The sequence below is a fragment of the Trichechus manatus genome, unplaced genomic scaffold (assembly GCF_000243295.1).
Source record: "Trichechus manatus latirostris isolate Lorelei unplaced genomic scaffold, TriManLat1.0 scaffold00001, whole genome shotgun sequence".
In the NCBI taxonomy this organism is placed as follows: Eukaryota; Metazoa; Chordata; class Mammalia; order Sirenia; family Trichechidae; genus Trichechus; species Trichechus manatus.
Genome location: NW_004443937.1, coordinates 9774148 through 9792652, shown reverse-complemented (window position 1 = coordinate 9792652; position 18505 = coordinate 9774148). Strand labels below are relative to the sequence as shown.

Genomic DNA, 18505 nt, shown 5'->3' with positions numbered 1-18505 from the left:
TAAAGAAAAATGACTCAGCATAGAAAATTAAGTGGAACAAAGAAACTGTGAACAACACACACACACACACACAAACACATCAAAATGACAGCACTAAACTCATACCTATCAATAATTACGCTGAATGTAAATAGACTAAAGGCACCAATAAAGAGACAGAGAGTGGCAGATGGGATTAAAAAAAATGCCAAGTATCCATTATATATAGAATCAGGATCCAGATAACCCCCCACAAGTAGAACAACCTACTAGATCTAACAAGATAAAAGCAACAACAAACAAATGTAGAGTCCAACACTGAGGGTCAAGAAACCACCTGTACACCAAGAGTTGGAAAGTCCTGGTAGATCAATACTGGGCGACAAAGTGATGTGGCTGCCAGAAGTATGAATTCAGGATGAGGCCATATTAATGGGGAGTAGAATCTAGGAAAAGGAAGGTGAAAGTTCTGGTCTATTCCCAACTAGGTACAGTTCCAAGAGTCATATTTTAAGGGAGATGTTGATGAGCTGGTAAGAAGCAAACAGAGGTGAAATGCCACAATGGTGAGTGCTCAGAAGCCTGTCTTGTGAGGAAAAGCTGAAAGAGCTGGGAGTGTTCGTTTGGCCTGGACAGAGAAGAATCAGAGAAGTGAGAGATGCCTTTACAGTTCTGAAGGGGCTCCCGCAAGCTAAGCAGTAGAGCCGGTCAGATGATACGGTGAAATGGAAAAAGCCTGCACCCTCTTCCAGAGTCAGAAACGCTGGATTCAGGCCCTCCATCTACTAGCTATTAGGGACTGAACACTCACTCCTCCAACTGCAACATGTCAGACACAACCAAGGGCTCATTATTGCTTTTCTGTGAGAGCCAGAGGTAGGAAACCACTGGGAGGAGATTTCAGGTCAACCCTGGGAAGAATTTTCTTTGTCTTTCTTTCTTTCTTTTTTTTTTAAATGATATTTATTGTTCTTAACTCTGATCACAAAAGAAATACATAATTATGTAGAATATTGGGAAATAGAAAAGCAAAATTAGATAAAAATAACATCAGCCACTATTAACCTTCTAATATTTATGTATTTAAAAAAAATGCCATCCAGTCAATTCTGACTCATGGTGGCTTCTTGCATTACAGAGCGGAACACTCCCATAGGGTTTTCTTGGCTGTAACCTTTATGGAAGCGGTTCGCCAGGACTTTCTTCTGCAGCATCGCTGGGTGGGTTCAGATTCCCAACCTTTGGGTTAGTGGTTGAGCACAAACCCTTTGCACCACCCAGGGACCTATTTAGTATATATTTATGTACATATGCATGCATGCATATGTATCATGCAAATAATTATCAGAGAGAATTAAGAGTATCAGCATGTAAGGATGTACGTACTGGTATGTACGGATGTCTATTGCAGTATTGTTCTAAGGGGAAAAATAAAAGCTGTAAACCACCTGGTTACCCACGAGTAGGGGAAAGTTTGAGTAAATGACAGCGCATCCACACCATGCAATACTATGCAGCTAGTTGAACGAAGAGGGTGGAGCTAATATGTTTTCTTCAAAATGTTTCCAACACATGTTGTTTAAAACAAAAAAAAGTTACTGAATACTACGTGTAGCATGAACCAATTTTTGTGAAAAATTACATGCACATATATGTTTTTATAAACAAAGAAATGGTGTTAACAGAGGGTGCAACTAAAGGATGGAGCTGGAGAAGTCAAAGGTAAAGCTTGTTCTTTGAACATTTCCGTACTGTTTGAACTGGGTCAATGAGCATATATATATATTTTTATATTTTATCATTTGAATTACTGAAATTTAAATAAATAGACAATAATCTATCCTGGACATTTCTCCATGTCATTAAAGATTCTACATAATTTTTAATGACCATATATATTCCATATATGGATTTCTCTTACTGTATTGACAGGAGCTGACCAAACAGGGACCAGGGGCATTTTGACAGTGTCTGTAGGACCACCATGAGTCAGAACTGACTCATCGGCAATACAAGTCAGACCAGAAAATGTGCAGACCCATAGACCTAACCAGGCCCCAGCTAGGAAATTATCTGATAGGTACGCTAGCGCGTGTGCACAAAGATTTCTGGGCAAGAATGGTCCCTGCCCTATTGCTCCTGCTAGCAGACGGCTGGAACAACATAAGTGTCCATTTACAGGGGACTGGACAAATAAAAATTATAGGCCACTCATATACTGGAAATCTCTACAGTGGATACAATAAATGACATAGAGCTGTAGATATTTACATGAAAATATGCCAGGATATACTGCAAAGTGAAGGGGGGAAAAAAGGAAGTTACACAACAATATGTACAGTATGAACTCATTTCTATTTAAAATGTATACGTGACTGTGTATTAAAAAAGATCCAAAGGATACACACATTAAACAGTAAGTAGGATTTACCTATAGGTAGGTAGGTAGTCAGTGAGTAGGTAGGAGAGTTCCCAGGTGATGCAAGCGATTAACCCAGAGGTGCCTCGGAAGAAAGGCCTGGTAATCTACTTCCAAAAAATTAGCCATAGAAAACCCTATGGAGCACGGTTCTACTCTGACACATAAGGGGTCTCCATGAGTTGAAATCGACTGGAAGGCAAGTGGTTTTGTAGGCAGGTAGATAAGTATGTATGTGCGGTAAGTATACATAAAGGCAGTGAGCTCCCCATCCCACGAGGTATGCAAACAAGAGGCTGGCTGCCCCATTTTCGGGGATGATGCAGAAAGGATTTTCACATGGGCTCAGAGGTGACCTCCAGTTCCCTCTAGCCCTGAGAATCTCTGAGAGAGGGAAGATCAGGACTGGTAGAAGAGTACACCCCTAAGGGGAAAGGGTTAAGCGGAGTTGGCGCTCCTGTGGGCGGGCTCGGCGATCGGCAGCGCCGAGCTCTGTTAGCCAAGTCTGAGCATCTCGGAGGATGCGGCGCGGCAAGCGGCTGCAGGGACGCGCGCAAGGTGAACGCGGGGGCTGCGGGCGCGGAGAGGCGCCCAGGTGAGGACCTGGCCGAGGGAGGGGGCGATGGCAGGGCCGCGGCAGGGAGCGTGGCCTGCTGCCCCCGTCGTGGGCGCGGGCGGCGGGGCCTACACAGTTCCCACCCCCACCCAGGACACTGCGGGAAAGCGCGGAGCCAGGGACGAGGAGACGGAGGAGGAGAGGTAACCGGAGATGGGCCAGCTCCTGGAGGCAGCCTGCAGCCGCCCTGCCCTATTCCCAGGCCGGCTTCTCCCAGCCCATGCGGCAGGGAGCTCCCTTCCCCCCAGAATCTCTCCAGGAGTGGGCGTGCAGGGCTGGGCGAGTCCCCTCCTTGTCCGCAGGAGCCCACATCTGTTGGGTTGCGGATGGTGGTCGGATGGCATATGCTCATCACTGAAGGCACAACTCAACTCTCTCCTCTTGAAAGCCTTCCGGACCCACGCCGGGTTTCCACAACCCCAAGTATGTCCATCCCTGGCTTCGTGACCTTGGGCGAGTTGCTTAACCTCTCTGAACCTCACTTTCCTTCCCTGTGAAACGGGTATAACTACACCTGCTTGTGTTGGAGGGGTTAAATGGGATAAAGATTATGCAGCTAAACTTAGCACAGGAGCCTAACCTGGTGAGAGCTCAACACAGAAGGAACACTATTATTAACTAGTACCTGTGTTAGGGGCCTCTCTGTCCTTCCCCCTCAGCTCACCTCCACTCCCAACCCTGGAGCTGAGACCTCTTTATGGGTTCCCAGCACCCAGCCTGGGGCCAGGAGCAGAGTGTGGGGGCTTGGGCTTGGTGAATGTTTGAGAAATGAGCCACCGGGGCTTTAAGGCAGAGTCTAAACTTGGGTTTTGGGGATGTGAACCCCTTGAAACTGTCCACAACCTTCAGTGAGCCTGGGCATTTTCCTGGAGTGTTCACCAGCTTGTCAAAGGATCTGTAAGCCACCAAGGGTTAGGAGCCAGGGAGCTGGGGGGACAGCTGCTTCTTAGAGCAGAAGGGAACAGGGCCTCTGCCCCCAAACACACCCAGGTTTTAGCTCTCGGAGCTGCTGTCCCCCTCTCCTGGCCGCAGGGCCCCTTCCTGCCTCCCTGGCCCAGGGACTCTCAGGAACATCCACCTGGGGCCAGGCACGTGCAGCCTGGTGTGTAGCCTTGGAAGGCAGGGGACTGGAGATAAGAAACAAAAGATGCAAACCCAGCCCTGGGGGAGCCCCAGATCAGTGGGGGAGATAGGAGATTATAACACAGGGTGACCAGTACCCAGGGGGGTCATGGATGGAAGGCTTCCTGGAGGAGGTGATGTCTAAACTGAAACACCAAAAAACCAAACCCACTGCCGTCAATTCCAACTCTTAGCAACCCTGTAACACAGAGTAGAACTGCCCTATAGGGTTTCCAAGGCTGTAAATCTTTACAGAAGCAGACTGCCACATCTTTCTCTTGCAGAACAGCTGGCAGATTGGAACTGCTGACCTTTTGGTTAGTGGCCAAGCGCTTTAACCACTGTGCCACCAGGGCTCCTAAGCTGAAACAAACCACCATCATATCTTACCTGGGTATGTGCAGGGGCCTCTTTCCCCTTTTTAAAACACTAATCACTGATCAGACCCTGTCATTGATTGCCTAACAATGGCTCCCTGTGGCACTTAAAATAAAATGCAAGTACCTTACCGTGGCCTGTAAGACCCCTTGTGATCTAGCCCTCAGCTTCCTTCCTGACTTCATCTCCCTCTGCTACTTTCACCTTCATTTGCTGTGCTTCAGCCACACAAAACCAAAAAAACCAAACTCGTTGCCTTCAAGCTGATTCTGACTCATAGCCACCACTAGTCTTATTTCTTGAACTCGTCCAGCACATTCCTGCCCCAGGGCCTTTGCACTTGCTGTTCCTGCTGCCAAATGCTTTCCCCTCATATCTTCAAGTGGCCAGCTACTTCTTATCATTCAGCATTTAGCTTAAGTGTCACCTCAGAGAGGACTTCCTGGCACCCTTTTTGTAAATTAGCCCTTCATCCCTCTATCTCTTAACATTTAAGTCTTATAAGAGCCCCACTTGAGTTAGGTTCTCTTATTATCCCCATTTTATAGATGGGAAAACCGCAATGCAGAGAGGTAAAGTCCCCCAGGAAATGGTGAAGCTGGGATTCAAACCCAGGTCCCTTCTCAAATGCAGGAGCATGTTCCTCTCCCCCTCCACCTCAGTGATGTTTGAGCTGGGCCTTCAAGAACAGGATTTCAGCCAGTGAAGAAGGAAAGGGGAGAGGGCATTCCAGGCTGAGGGAACAGCAGGAGCAAAGGCTTGTGGCATCAGATAGTCCAGTGGGTGTCGGAGAGGATAAGTGAGCAGCCTGGCATGGCCATGGAAGGCTAGGAGAGGACCTTATATTCTCTCCCAAGGGCGATGGCACGCCGTGGAAGGTTTTGAAGCAGGGCAAGTGGCATGACCAGAGAGGTACAGTTTTAGCAGGTCACTCTGGGTAGATGGAGCAGGAAGAAAGGGGGTAGGGCAGAGGGAGGAGCTGCTGCCTTGTGTTGGTCTTCTGCCTTCCCCGCCAGCCCCTTTGGGGCAGCCATGGGAGCCTCCACCCTCACATGTTATCCCTTCTCTCCTTTTTTAGGCTCATCCAGTGAGGACTGGACTTGAGGGCTCCAGGCCCAGGCATTGATGTGGACCATGACCCCCTGCATGTGTGGCCTTCTGCTACTGTTGCTGCTGCCACTCCTGGGGGCTGGCCCTGTCCTGGGCAGGGACCTTTCCAAGCCTCTTGAGGACTCAGAACCACACCTGATCCCAGGAGCTCACCCCAAGGGCCCTGTGGGCACAAAGCCCCAGGCCCTTGACATCCTCTGGGAGAACCCCAGAGATGAGCGCTTCTGGAACTCTGGTGTCCCCCAGACCTCAGCCAAAGAGGTGCCTGAGAGGCCTGCAGATGCTCCCCTTGGCCCAGCCCTGCATGGGCCCAAAGCAGCCCACGGGGCTCAGAGAGAAGGACTTCCAGTCACTGGTGACCTCCAGATGGCTCGAGGGCCAAGTTCCCAGGGCTGGACAGGGCCCCCTGATGCCCAGGAGCTTCTGGAGCAAGAAGCACTGGCCCCCCATCCAATGGGGCCTCCCCATTTGACTTTCATTCCCACAACTCCCAGACTGCAGCTCGGGGTAGCCACAGTTCCACCCTTCCCAGGGGAGCCTGCAGGCCAGGCAGGGCAGCAACCACCTAGAGATGAGGGTCTGATGGCCGAGGCCAAGATCAGGGTTCCAGAGACTTCCCCCTCAGAACACCAGGGCCCTCCCGACACTCTTGGGCCCCACGGGGGCACTGTCAGAAGGCCAGTCCTGACAGAACAGGGTGGGGATGCGGAAGACTTCCAGGAGGCAGCTGGAGGCCCCCTCGTCACCCAGCAGGATCCAGCAGCCCCTGATGTTGGCTCAGTGTCCCCAGTTGAGGGGGCATCCTCTCAGGATCCTGGAGCGCAGCCAGACGTGGCATTGGCCAGAAGCCTTCCTCCTGCTGAGGAGCTGCCAGTCGAGCCCCCCGAGAAGGCTAGTGCTGGGAACAACCAGGAAGTCAGCCTCTCAGTGCCCCCACCCAAGCAGGCTGACCTCCCTGATGCTGAGAGTTCACCAGAACACCAGCCCTCCGGCCCCCCAGCCTCAGAGGCTCCTGATGGACAGCCCAAGCCAAGTGAGTCTCAAAGGGAGGGTGCTGAGCAGGGCTGGGAGGGGGCAGTGTTCCAAGGCAGCTGGATGCCCGAGTTTCTTTGTGACCTCTGGTCCCTCTGGGTCTCATTTTCTTCATTCTGACAAATGAGGGTACTTGTGTCTCCTTCCTAGGGGATCAGATTTTGGGGACTGGTGGAGGGCCAGGCAGGGTAATAACTGCTTTTGTCATTTCAGAGATAGCAGCAATGAATGGAGCAGACCCCATCTCCCCTCAGCGGGTGAGAGGGGCAGTGGAGACCCCAGGCACCCCCAAATCCCTCATCCCTGGCTCCTCGGACCCTGGCCCAGCTACAAATCAAACAGAGAGCCCTGTGGGAGCTCCGCAGCCAGGTGAGGGCATGGCTGGGGGTTTGGGGAGAGGGAGTACTGTGTCCAGTAACGAAGAGCCTATGTGAGTTGTTTATGTGGGAGCAGGGAGCAGTAAATGAGGACACACACCTGCTTAGAGGAATTGGCCAGGATCTCCTTCAAACGCTTTAGGATAATGAACGAATTCTCACTGGGTACTTCGGGATGGCACAGGATCGGGCAGTGTCTCGTTCTGTTGCTCATAGGGTCACTGAGTCGGAACCGACTTGATGGCACCTAACAACAACTTTGGGAAAGGTCATTTGCCGTTTGGGGGCTAGAATGTTCTTATATGTAACATGGGTATATTTAGTGCAGTGATTCTCTACCCCCACAAATCCCTGGAGGAGCTTTTTAAAAAATTCCAGTGCCCAGATCCCATCCCAAGAAAGTCTGATTCAGTTGGTCTCCAGGTGATTCTAATATGCAGCCATGTTGAAAACTGCTGTGTACTACTTCCCTGTAAGTATTATTAATAAAAACGATAGCTCACATCCATTTAGCACTTATTGGGTGTTGGGCACTACGCTAAACATTTAATCCTCACCACAACCTAATGAGGCAGGTGCTGTTATCCCCATTTTACAGATGTGCTTAGAAACGTTAACTTGCCCATCACACAGCTAGAGAATGATGGGAAATCAAAAGCACTTTTCAAAGGGCTGTTTTAATATTGTTATTGTTGCAGATGAAGCTGAGGAGTGGCCAGGGCGCCCCCAAAGCCATCCCCCAGCACCCCCAGTCCAGGCCCCCTCGACGTCCCGCCGGGGCCTCATTCGGGTCACCACGCAGCGAGCCCTGGCCCAGCCACCCCCTCCAGAGCCCTCAGCCAGCTCCATGGCATCAATCCCAGCCTCCAGTCCCCCAGCCAACGTCACCGCACCCCCCCTGCGCTGGGGGCCCCTGCGGCGGGTGCTGAGCTTTTCCTGGGAGCTGCACGTCTACGGGGTGGGGGCGCTTTTCCTGCTTCCAGCGTCGTTGGCACTGGCCCCGCTGGCAGCCGCCCCGGCAGGACCCCGTCTAGCACTGGTGGCAGCAGTGCTGGTGCTAGTGGCGTCGGGTCTACGATCAGCCTATATGTTCACCGACCCATACGGCTCACAGGCGCGGCTGGGTGTGCGCGCTGGCCTAGTGCTTTACAATCTGCCCTTCCCCTTGCTGCTCGCGGCGCTGGCGGCCTTGACCCTGCTCGGCCTGGGTGCTGGGCTGCCACCGCCGCTGCAGAACCCTCTCCTGTTGGGAGCGTTGGCGTCGGCTCACTGCGTGGGGCTGCTGGCTGCAGACCTTCTGTTGGCGAGGCCTGCGCTCAACCTCCTGATGCAGGGCTTATCATGCGCCTGGGGCGCGACCGTGGCTCTGGGCACACTCTGCCTGTGCCGGCGCCGCCTGCTGGGTCGGCCGCAGGGCTGGAACGCCAGCCCGGGACCGCGACTGCTGGCCGTGGCGGGTGCGCTGGGGCTGCTGGCCAGCGGCTTGCAGCTGGCGGCCGCGTTGTGGCTATATCCGGGCCCAGGCCGGGTGGGCCGCTTCTCATGGGCCTGGTGGGGTGTCCACTTCTGGCTGCGCTTGCTGGAGCTAACGTGGGCGCTGGCCCTGGCGCTGGCCGCTATGGCTGCCGCGCGGCCCAGGCCCCCTACGGAGCACGCTTGCTGGGCCAAGCTGCTGCGCCTGGCGTGCCCTGCGCCGTCGGGAAAGAGTGAGGTGCCCGAGCGACCCAATAACTGCTTCGCGGGACCTAGTGGCGTCGGCACAGGCAGCCTGGACATCAGCAAGAGCCTCATCCGAAACCCAGCGGAGGGTGGACTCCCTGCCACGTCCAATTCTGGCGCCTGGGGTTCTGCTGCATCACTGGGCCGTCGTCCCCAGGCTGGCCCGGGACCGTCCCGCAGCAGTGTGGGGCCGGCACCATCGCTGAGCGAGCTGGACCTCCGGCCACCATCCCCCATCAACCTGAGCCGCAGCATCGACGCAGCGCTCTTCCGAGAGCACTTGGTGCGAGATAGCGTATTCCGGCGCTGCGGACTGCGCGGCCTGCTCTCCCCGCAGCCTGGGGGAGCTCTGCGGCCGCGCCGGAGCAGCCATCCGGACGCTGAGCTCGAAGGCGCGGGCTCTTCTCTCCTCCACGGCCGCTGCCGGTCGCTCAGCGACGTGCGCGTGCGCGGGCGGGTCCCACAGCACGTCGTGGACGAGGCCGACCGTACAGCCGCGGCGGCTTCAGGCAGCTCCCTGGAGAGCTTCTCCCGGGGTTCGCTCAAGATCAGCTGGAACCCATGGCGCCACGGGCTGTCAGTGGACAGCCTGCCACTAGACGAGCTGCCCAGCACGGTGCAGCTACTGCCTGCCCCGTCCTCTGCGCCTGTCCCTGCCCTGGCTCGGCCCGGAGAGCCCCAGAGAGAGGCCCAGCCGGGCTGCAAGCCCGGGGACTCCCGCAGCGCCTCCAGTGATACTATAGAGCTCTGAGGAGTGCGGTGAAGCAGGATCAGGACCCTCTCCTGGATGGCAGCACGGCTCGGCCACTCAAACATTTCAGCGTTTGAAAAACTGACATTCCCGGGCCTTCACTGGACTGCAGCTCCCGGAAATAGCCGAGAGTGAACCCACCCCACCTCCTTTTTTTTTTTTTTTAAACATATCTCTATTTTTTTCAGCGGGTATTTTGCACAAAGGCCGCGACTTGCATGGAATACAGGGTGGAAGTGCACGAACTTGGGTATGAGAGAGAGGGACCAGGTTCCCCAATGTGGAGAGATGAGGCTTGCTTGTCCACAGACTGTGCTCTTTGTGCCAAAGAAATAAACCCTTAGGACTTGGCTCATGCCTCCCTCTAGCCACACCAGGATCCTGCACTCCCCAGCAGAGGAGGGGAAGGACCTCCCCCATCCCCAATAACTCCAAGTCCTGTGTATGTCAGGGAGGGAATGACTTCCAGAGGAAAGGGCACTGGACCCTTGGAGGCTTTAGTAATAACGCTGCCAACATTATTGAACATCTACGATCTGTTGTACACTGGCTACAGCTCTTTACATTTGTAATCTCATTTAATTCTCATATTAAGCCTGGGTGGAAAGCATTATCATGCCCATTTTACAGATGAGAAGAGTGGTGTTCAGAGGTGAAAGTCATTTGTCCAGGATCCTTCAGCAAATGGCAAAGCTGCTACTGAATCCAGAAAGTTCAGTTCCTAAGCCTGGTTCCTCCATCCCCCTTCTAACACTGCTTCAGGGCCAAGCCTCTCCTTGATCCTTCCTTAAGTCCTCCCCCATCAGGGCAGCCCTCAATTTCCCAGGGTTCTAGAAAACCTCCCCAAACCTCCTGGGGGAGGGATGGAACAGGAGAGTGTGTGTAGGGGTGAGGGGAGCAGGTAGTAAGGCTGAAGCTTCTCCATTTTCCAAGACCTTTCTTTATTTCCTGAGATGAATAAATAAATCAGTGGCTGAGGGGAGGGTGAGTAGGAACAGGAGCTGGCAGCATGCAGCAGGCAGGAGGGGCTGCAATGACCCCACCCCTGCCTAGACCCCACCCTGCATCCTGGGCAGGGGCCGAAGCTCACTAGCAGCCACCATAAATAAGGAGAAACTTCTTTTAAAAAATTCACACGCAATGTGAAGCCTGCCCAGCCCTGCAGGCCGAGATCTCACGGCACCCACCCTCAGGCTACTTGTTCATCCCAGGGGCCTCACCTGCTCAGGCCTGGGTGTTAGGGCTGCCCCAGAAGGCAGGCAGGGGGTGCTAACCCCACTCTCAAAAATAAACCCAGTGGCCTGTAGTGTCCAGGTAGGAGAGAGGCCTGACCCTTGGGGGCAGCCCACGTGGAAAGATACTGTAGGTGGCAGCAGGGATTATCTGCCCTTGATGAAGCCCTCCAGCACTCGGTCACTGCGCTCGGACAACCAGTAGCCAGTCATGGCAGCCACAGCCCCGATGAAGATGGCAGTGAAGACCAAGTCGCCCTTGGCAGCCAGCGTGGCCAGTGCACAGATGATGACACCGAAAAACATCTGCTGCAGCACCACCAGCTCGTCCTCTGTCATCTCCGAGAAGAAGCCTGCCGACTCTGCAGAGGAACAAGAGCTGCCGTCTGTCACTCCTACCACGGTTCCTGGCATTGCCAGAGCTTCCCAGGGCTCCCACACACCTGACCTTCACTGCTGCCATGCCTGCCCAGCACACCGGGCACACACATCATTCATTGCTCAGAACAACTCTGCAAGGGGCACTTATAATCCCTGCCTAAATCAGTGCGAAACAGGCTCAGAGAGGTGAAGGGGTTTGCCCCAGGCCATATAGCTGGCAACTCAGAGCAGAGCTGGTTTCGAACCCCAGCTCTGCAACCTGCTCACTACTTGGCCCTGGGCAAGGTGCTTCACCTCTGTGTGTCTTAGTTTCCTCAGATGTAAAACTGGGATAAGAATAATACCTACCACATCAGGTTGTTGGAGGGATTAAATATGTTAACGCATGTAAAGTGCTTGGGACGGTATCTGACACCCAGGAAGAAGCATGGAAATGGTAGCTATCATCATCATTGGTCTCGCCACATTCCAGTGCCTACAGCGGTTCTCCGCGGGAAGGACCAGGGCAGGGACTGGTCCCACTGACAGATGAGGAAACAGGCTTGGGGAGGTAGAGGGATTGATGCCAAGTCCAATTCTCTTTCTACCCTGGGATGCAAGCACACTAAAATCCAGCCTAGAGATCAGCTGGAAGGGGCTGGTCTCAGTGTTGTCTCTGGATGCCGTGGGGGTGGGGCAGGCCTGTAGCTACCTGGAGGAGGGGCTTGCCTGCCCTCCCCCTCAGTGAGGCTCTCCCCTCCTGGGAGGTCTCTGGAGACCAGGATGAGCTCACCCGGGATCTGCTCCTTCACGCAGATGCCCTCCATCTGTTTGTAGCCCTCAGCACAGACGCAGCGGTAACCACCCTCAGTGTTCTCGCACTGCTCGTTAGCTCCTGGGCACACCTCTGTCTCGCACTCGTCCACATCTTGAGGGAGGGGGAGAAGGGGTCAGACTCCTGAGCACCCTGACTCCATCTCACTCACATCCTGACACTCACTGCCTTCTGCCTGTGCCCAGGCAGCACTGCCCCCCTTCTTCCCCTCCATGCCCATCTTCCAGCCCCCTCCCAATCCACGGTGGGAAAGGCTGCCAGCAGCAGGAGACTCACCGAGACACTTGGAGCCCACCTGCTGGTAGCCAGGGCTGCACTTCTTACAGCGGCCGGGGCCTGCCCCCATGCAACCCAGGCAGGCCTTGGCACAGTCTGAGGAGGACAGGAGAGAAGAGAGTGAGAGCCGCCCCTAGGCCCAGGGGAGAGGTGCTCTCAAAGAGGAGGCCTGGGGGGGGCTTTGGCGCCTGAGGAGGCAGAAGTTTTGGCGGACAGGCACGGAGGAGCTCCAACTCTCTCCACACCCCCTCTGCAGGGTGGACACTGACCTCGGCACTCATAGGAGCCCTCTGTGTTCACGCAGAACTGGTTGGCTCCACAGCTGGCTCGCTCTGTGCCACACTCATCGATGTCTGCAGCCAGCCGGGTAGGGGGCGAGAAGAGGGGGAAGATTTCAATCCTTAAGTTACTAGCAGGGAAGCTGAGGCCAGGGAAGGCAGGGAACAGATTTGCCCAGGATTTAGTGGTGTGGCAGAGACAGCAAGCTGTCCACCAACACAGAAGCAGCACTGCAGCTGGTCTCAGGGCTGCCAGCTAGAGAGTACATTTCCAACCTGCTGTGCAGCTAAGGGTGGCCATGTAGGAGTGGGTTCTGGCCATCAGAATGTAAACAGAAGTGATGTGTCACAGTTTTCGCTTGGCCTTAAAGCAATAGGCTTGACTCCTCCATGTTTCCGTCCCCTCCTCACTTCCTGAATGCTGGAACATGGAACATGGAGGTGCCCACGACCCAGCCTCAACCATGCTACCAACACCCAAGGGGATGACTGAGCAGTAAGAGAGGAGGAACCTGGATCTGTGAAGGATTGTGGCAAGCAGATCTTCCCTGCCAGCCTGGACCACTCACTCTGGGACTGTGACATGAGAAAAAAATAAAGCTCTCTATTTTTTAAGCCACAATCTTTTGGGAATCTTTTTGTTACAGCAGCTTAGCCTTTTACCCTAGTCTACATGAGTGGACAAAACCAAGACTTGAACCCAGGTTTCCTGATCCCAAGTTCAGCATCCTCGTTCCCCTAGCAAATGCCTCAATTTTCAAGACTTGGCCCAAGTGACACCTCCTCCAAGAAGCTCTTCCTGATTCCCCAGCAGCCCCACCTTTGAGCTGGACCAGGCACATCTCTCACTGCACACAGATCAGTCTGTACTTTAAGTGCCTGGCCACTTTTCTGCCTTCCCACCCAGACCCAGACTGAGCTCTCCATGAAGATGGGGATGGTGCTGGTCTAGCCAGGGACGTGTGTTGCGGGAATGTGGGCCAAGCCTGGGTCCCTAGGGGCCTATCCTCCCCAGACCCAGGGCAGGGACCCACTCACCTACACACTTGAGGTGATGCAGGGCCCAGCCCTTTCTGCATTGCAAACAGTTTGATTCCTCAGGTCCCGAGCAGCGGGCACAGGGGCCAAAACAAGCTGGGTGGAATGGGAGCAGTATGAGGAGGGGCAGGCAGGCAGGCACCACCCCTGCCCCTGCCCAGCACCACACCCCTTTGGCTACCTACCCAAACATACCAGATGGCTGGAGTTGCGCTCTGCCTCAAAGTAGCCGAGCCCACACTGGCCGCAGGCCTCACCCCCGTAGCTGGCTTGGCAGTCGCAGCGCCCGCTGCCCCCTCGGGTCCCTTCCCCTTCACACTTCCCGTAGCCACTGCAGGGCTTCTCTGCACCCCCAGGACAAGCTGTGGGCAGGTAACAAATTGGGTGAGCTTATGTACCACTTTGGATACAGAGAACATTTTCCCGATATTGTTAAACATCCTTGGAGAGGAAACTTAATTTTAATGACAACAGACTTTGCCAAAGAACTCTGAAATTTACTTAACCAATCCCCTATTATGGCAAAATTAGGTTATTTACAGATCTTTTTTTTTTTTTTTTTAAATAAAAGACTGGATTGACCATCTTTGTAGTTAACTCTATCTGCAGCTTCAGAGAGATTTTCTTCAAAAGGGTCGGTAGTAAGTTAGCTCTTCCTGCCTGAGGACTGTGTAGGGATGGGTGGTGACAGTGGGGGCTTTGGGGCAGCACCTGCCCCTCCTTAGGAAGGTAGCCAGGGCATGGGGCCTGGTCGATCCAGGCACTGGAAATGAGGGGCTACGAGGCCAGCATTTCCCTAATAAATGATAACCACAGCTGCATCGGACTCAATCCAATCCATGCCTTTTTTCAAAACATTCCCTCACTGATTTGCAGGTGAGAACTGATCTGAGGCAGGCGAGAAATGAGTCCAGAGAGGTGATCTACGCAGCCTCAGATCACACAGCCCGCTCAGGGAAAGCGAGGACTGGGTCTCTAGCCTCGGCAGTCCCCTCCCATGCCTCCCATCTACAAGAGGAACTTGAGAAACTCACGAAGACAGGAGGGCCCAAAGGTGCCTGAGGGGCAGCAGAGCTTCAGGGAATCTGAGCAGAGCCATTGGAAGAGGTCTGGGGCTTCCTGCTGCCTGAGACAGGGGCAGGATGGGGGTGGTGGGGACATAGTGTCAGGACTGCTGTCCCCGCTACCCTAACCCTACTTCACCCCTGCCATCAGCCTCCCACGAATCTGTGATACAACCCATCTTGGACACAAGACCCTTAGGGCCACCTGACCAATGCCCTTTTCCCATGTGGCAGAGAGGTAAACTGAGGCTCAGAGTAGAAGCTTGGGTGTCCAGCAAGTCCTCAGCAGACCTGGGTTTGGAAGAAACCAAAACAGGGCATGCCCCCCAGTATGCAATCCCCTGCCCCTTGGCCAAGCCAAAGCCTTACCACCCAGTCCTACCTGTGGCCCCCTCCCAGGGAAGGGTCCCCACACCACTCACTTGTGAAACCACCAGGTCTCTACCAGCTCCTCACTCAGCTCCAGCAGGCGGTGACACTCGAAGTCCGACTTGCTGCACACGCCCTCCAGCACCTCTACCAGGCGGGTCTCACTGACCGGACAGGACGAGATGGTGGGAGCGGTGCTCTACCCCACCCGCCACCCTCCTCAGGCCTCCTCCCCCAGTTCTCCTTGTGTCCATGATGATGCCAACGAGGCCACGGGGCATAACAAAAGGAATACTGGTTTTGGGAGTCAGACAGACCTGGCTTCAAGTCACTTAACTTCTCTGAACCTCTGTTTTCTCATCTGTAAAGCGGGGACAACGATACCTCCCCTGCAGGTTTGTTACAAGTGCCTAAGTTCCCTACATCTGTACAATGGACTATAATACCCTTGCTGGGTAGATGTGATTAAAAATATATCATGTAACAAGTGCTGGCAAGCATGTGGAGAAATTGGAATCCTCGTGCATTGTGGGTGGGAATGTAAAATGGCGCAGCTGCTGTGGAAAACAAGTTTGGCGGCTCCTCAAAAAGTCAAACATAGAGTTACCATATGACCCAGCAATTCCACTCCAGGGTATATACCAAAGTAATTAAAAACAGGTGTTCAAAAAAAACCTGTACATGAATGTTCACAGCAGCACTGTTCACAACAGACAAATGGAAAAAACAACTCAACTGTCCATCAACTGATGAATGAATAAACAAAATGTGATATATCCATACGACAGAAAACAATTCACCTTAAAAAGGAATGAAATTCTGATACATGCTACCATGTGGATGAACCTTAAAAATAGTATGCTGAGTGAAAGAAGCCAGACACAAAAGGCCACATACTGCATGGTTCCACTTATGTGAAATACCAGAGTCTGCAAATCCATAAAGACAGGAAGTAGATACGCACTTACCAGGAGCTAGGGGAACCGGGAAATGGGGAGTGACTGCTTAATGGGGGGTTTCCTTTTGGGGTGATGAAAAGATTCTGAACTAGATAGTAGTGATGGCTGCACAACATTGTGAATGTTCTAAATGTGTCTAATGGTAAATTTTATGCTATGTGTATTTTACCACAATTAAAAAATACATATACATCATGTACTATATCACATATTTAAGGGTTGGGCACAGTGATTGGCATATAGGAGGGAAGTGATTTTAAAAAAACAAAAACAAATGAGAGCTGTGACAGAGCTGGAGATCCTCTTAGGGTTATTTTGGCCAATCCCTTCATTCCCAAATGAGGAAAACTGAGCTTCACCGAGGGAAAGAAAAATGACCGATGTCACAGAATCTCAAAATCTTTCATTTCTAGTGGGTATCACGGTTTAATGCTTACCACAATCCTATGATACAAACAGATATTAGTATCCCCATTTTACAGGTGAAGAAACTGAGGCTCAGAAAGGTTAAGTGGCCTGCCCTAGGTCAGAAAGCTAGTGGATCAGAACTGGCAACCAAGTCTGTATAACTCCAACTCTTTGCTAACTCCTTCTCCTCAACTTGACTTCTGAAAGCTGGAGGGCCTAGGGCTCAGGCCTCGTCTCAACACTCTCCACAGGATCTCATCCTGCCCCAAGGCTTCAAGTACTGACTATATGCTGACAACTCTAAATACCTATCTCCAGTTCCCACTTCTCTTCTGAACTCCAGATTCCTAAATCTAACTCCATTTGGATGTCTTATAGACATCTCAACCCAACATGTTCAAAGAGAAGTGCTGATGCTTCCCCTCTCCCACCCTTTTCCTTCCCCAGTCTTACCCATCTCAGGAAGCAGCCCCCCTATTCACCCAGCTGCTCAGCTCCAAAACCTAGTAGAATCTTTTATTCTACTTTCTCTCTCATATCCCACAATGAATCCATCATCAAGTTCTATTGGTTCTACTTGCAAAATATACCCAGAATTTGACTCCTTTTCACCATGTCCACCACCAGCGACCACACTAGTTCATGCTGCCTTCATGCCTAGACTATGCAATAGCCTCACAACTGGTCTCCTTCTTCCTACACCCCGGGCACAGTCAGTCTGTTCATCACATAGCACTGTGAGTGACCTTTTAAAGACATAAGTAAGGACACAAAACTCCCTCGCTCAAAACCCTCCAATGGCTTCCTACTACCCTCAGAACAAAATCTACACTCTTTTCTGTAGCCCTCAAGGCCAGTTTGACCTGGCCCTGGGCCTCTGCCTTCATCTTCTACCACTCCCTTTTGCTCACTCCACTCCAGCCACTCCTCAAATACCCCAAGCTCAGTCCTACCCTCTGTCCAAATCCCTTGTCTGACTGTCACATAGCTTGCTTCTTCACTTTAGGCCTCTGTTCAAACGTCACACCATCTCAGAGAGGCCCTCCTTTGAACACTTTAGCTAAAACACCATGCCTCCCCATAGTCCTGTTGTCCCTTACCCTGCTTGACTATTCTTCATCTAATATAACATTATTTAGTTATTCACTGTCTCTTCTACACGAATGTCACCTCCATGAAGATGGGACCTTGTTCACCTTGCTGACTGCTGTACTACAGATGTTCAGTAAATATTTGTTGGATGACTAAGTGCTCCCCAAGAGTTCCTAACCAACAGAGCCGAGATTGGGAGGCAGGGTGTGCAACTCTCCCTGCCCCCTCATCAACCCCTTACCTATCTTTGTATTTGGACAACTTCTCTTCCTCCCATGCAGTGTTTCCACCTCCAAAGTTGTCCCGGGTGGTCCTCTCCAGGCCCTGGAGACAGAGAAAATTAGTAATAGCTAAGTATATGCCTGCTGCATTGTAGATCTTCACTTCACACCTTTTATTATCACTATTTTACTGACGAGAAGAACAATGAAGCACAGGGAGGCAACCTGCCCAAGGCCCTACAGCTAGTAAGCAGCCAAGCCGGGACTTGAGTCCATGCAGATTTGCATCCCAGAGCTCCTCACTCTCAAATGCTGTGCTGTAGAAGCTGGGCCCCCCTCCCAAGGGGCTGCTGGTACACCCACCTTGTTGAAACTGTCGACCAGCCCCCGGCAGGTATGACAGGGATGGGGCTCAGGCGGGAGAGAAGCCTGGGGAGGCGTAGACGGTTGGGGCCAGACGGGTCCTGGAATACTGAGGAAGAGGCTCAAGCTCCCGAGTAGGGCTGGGACCAGGCCCCTCAGGGGCCGTGGAGCCATCTTTTCCCAGGATGGGGAACCTGTGGATAGAGAGCATGGGGAAGGTTCACTGGCAGAGCTAGGCCCCAGCTGAGAAAGAAAAGGGTCGTTCTAAGGTGCCGCGGGAGAGCCCAGATCAGCGTTATCAAAAGGGGCGAGACTGAGGTACGGCCGAGGGAGTAAGGGAAAGAAGCCTAAACTGCAATCTCAAGAAGGAAGTTTTCTACGTTACCGTGGGGGAGGGGGCCTGGATCCTTAGCATTAGGAGGCAAGGAGTCAGCGCATAGTTCTAGGGCCGAATATGGGCTATTAGGGGCCGTATCAGCAGTGACAAGAAGACCGGGTCAGATTCCG

At 52.9% G+C, this 18505-nt stretch overlaps 2 protein-coding genes across 2 annotated transcripts; one reads left to right on the top strand and one right to left on the bottom strand.

Annotated features, from left to right (window-relative positions):
* The first annotated feature begins 4161 nt into the window (after positions 1–4161).
* On the top strand, positions 4162–9503 carry PRRT3 (proline rich transmembrane protein 3). The gene is made up of 4 exons (XM_004368316.1): positions 4162–4181; positions 5657–6657; positions 6870–7025; positions 7732–9503. Exons 1-4 carry the CDS (start codon positions 4162–4164, stop codon positions 9501–9503), a joined length of 2949 nt encoding a protein of 982 aa, XP_004368373.1.
* A 925-nt stretch (positions 9504–10428) lies between these two features.
* Positions 10429–18172, bottom strand: CRELD1 (cysteine rich with EGF like domains 1). The gene is made up of 10 exons (XM_004368315.1): positions 17999–18172; positions 17656–17738; positions 15009–15119; positions 14557–14648; positions 13708–13884; positions 13523–13618; positions 12476–12559; positions 12207–12302; positions 11889–12023; positions 10429–11097 (listed from the first exon to the last, which is right to left on the bottom strand). Exons 1-10 carry the CDS (start codon positions 18170–18172, stop codon positions 10883–10885), a joined length of 1263 nt encoding a protein of 420 aa, XP_004368372.1. The 3' UTR covers positions 10429–10882.
* Positions 18173–18505: the final 333 nt, after the last annotated feature.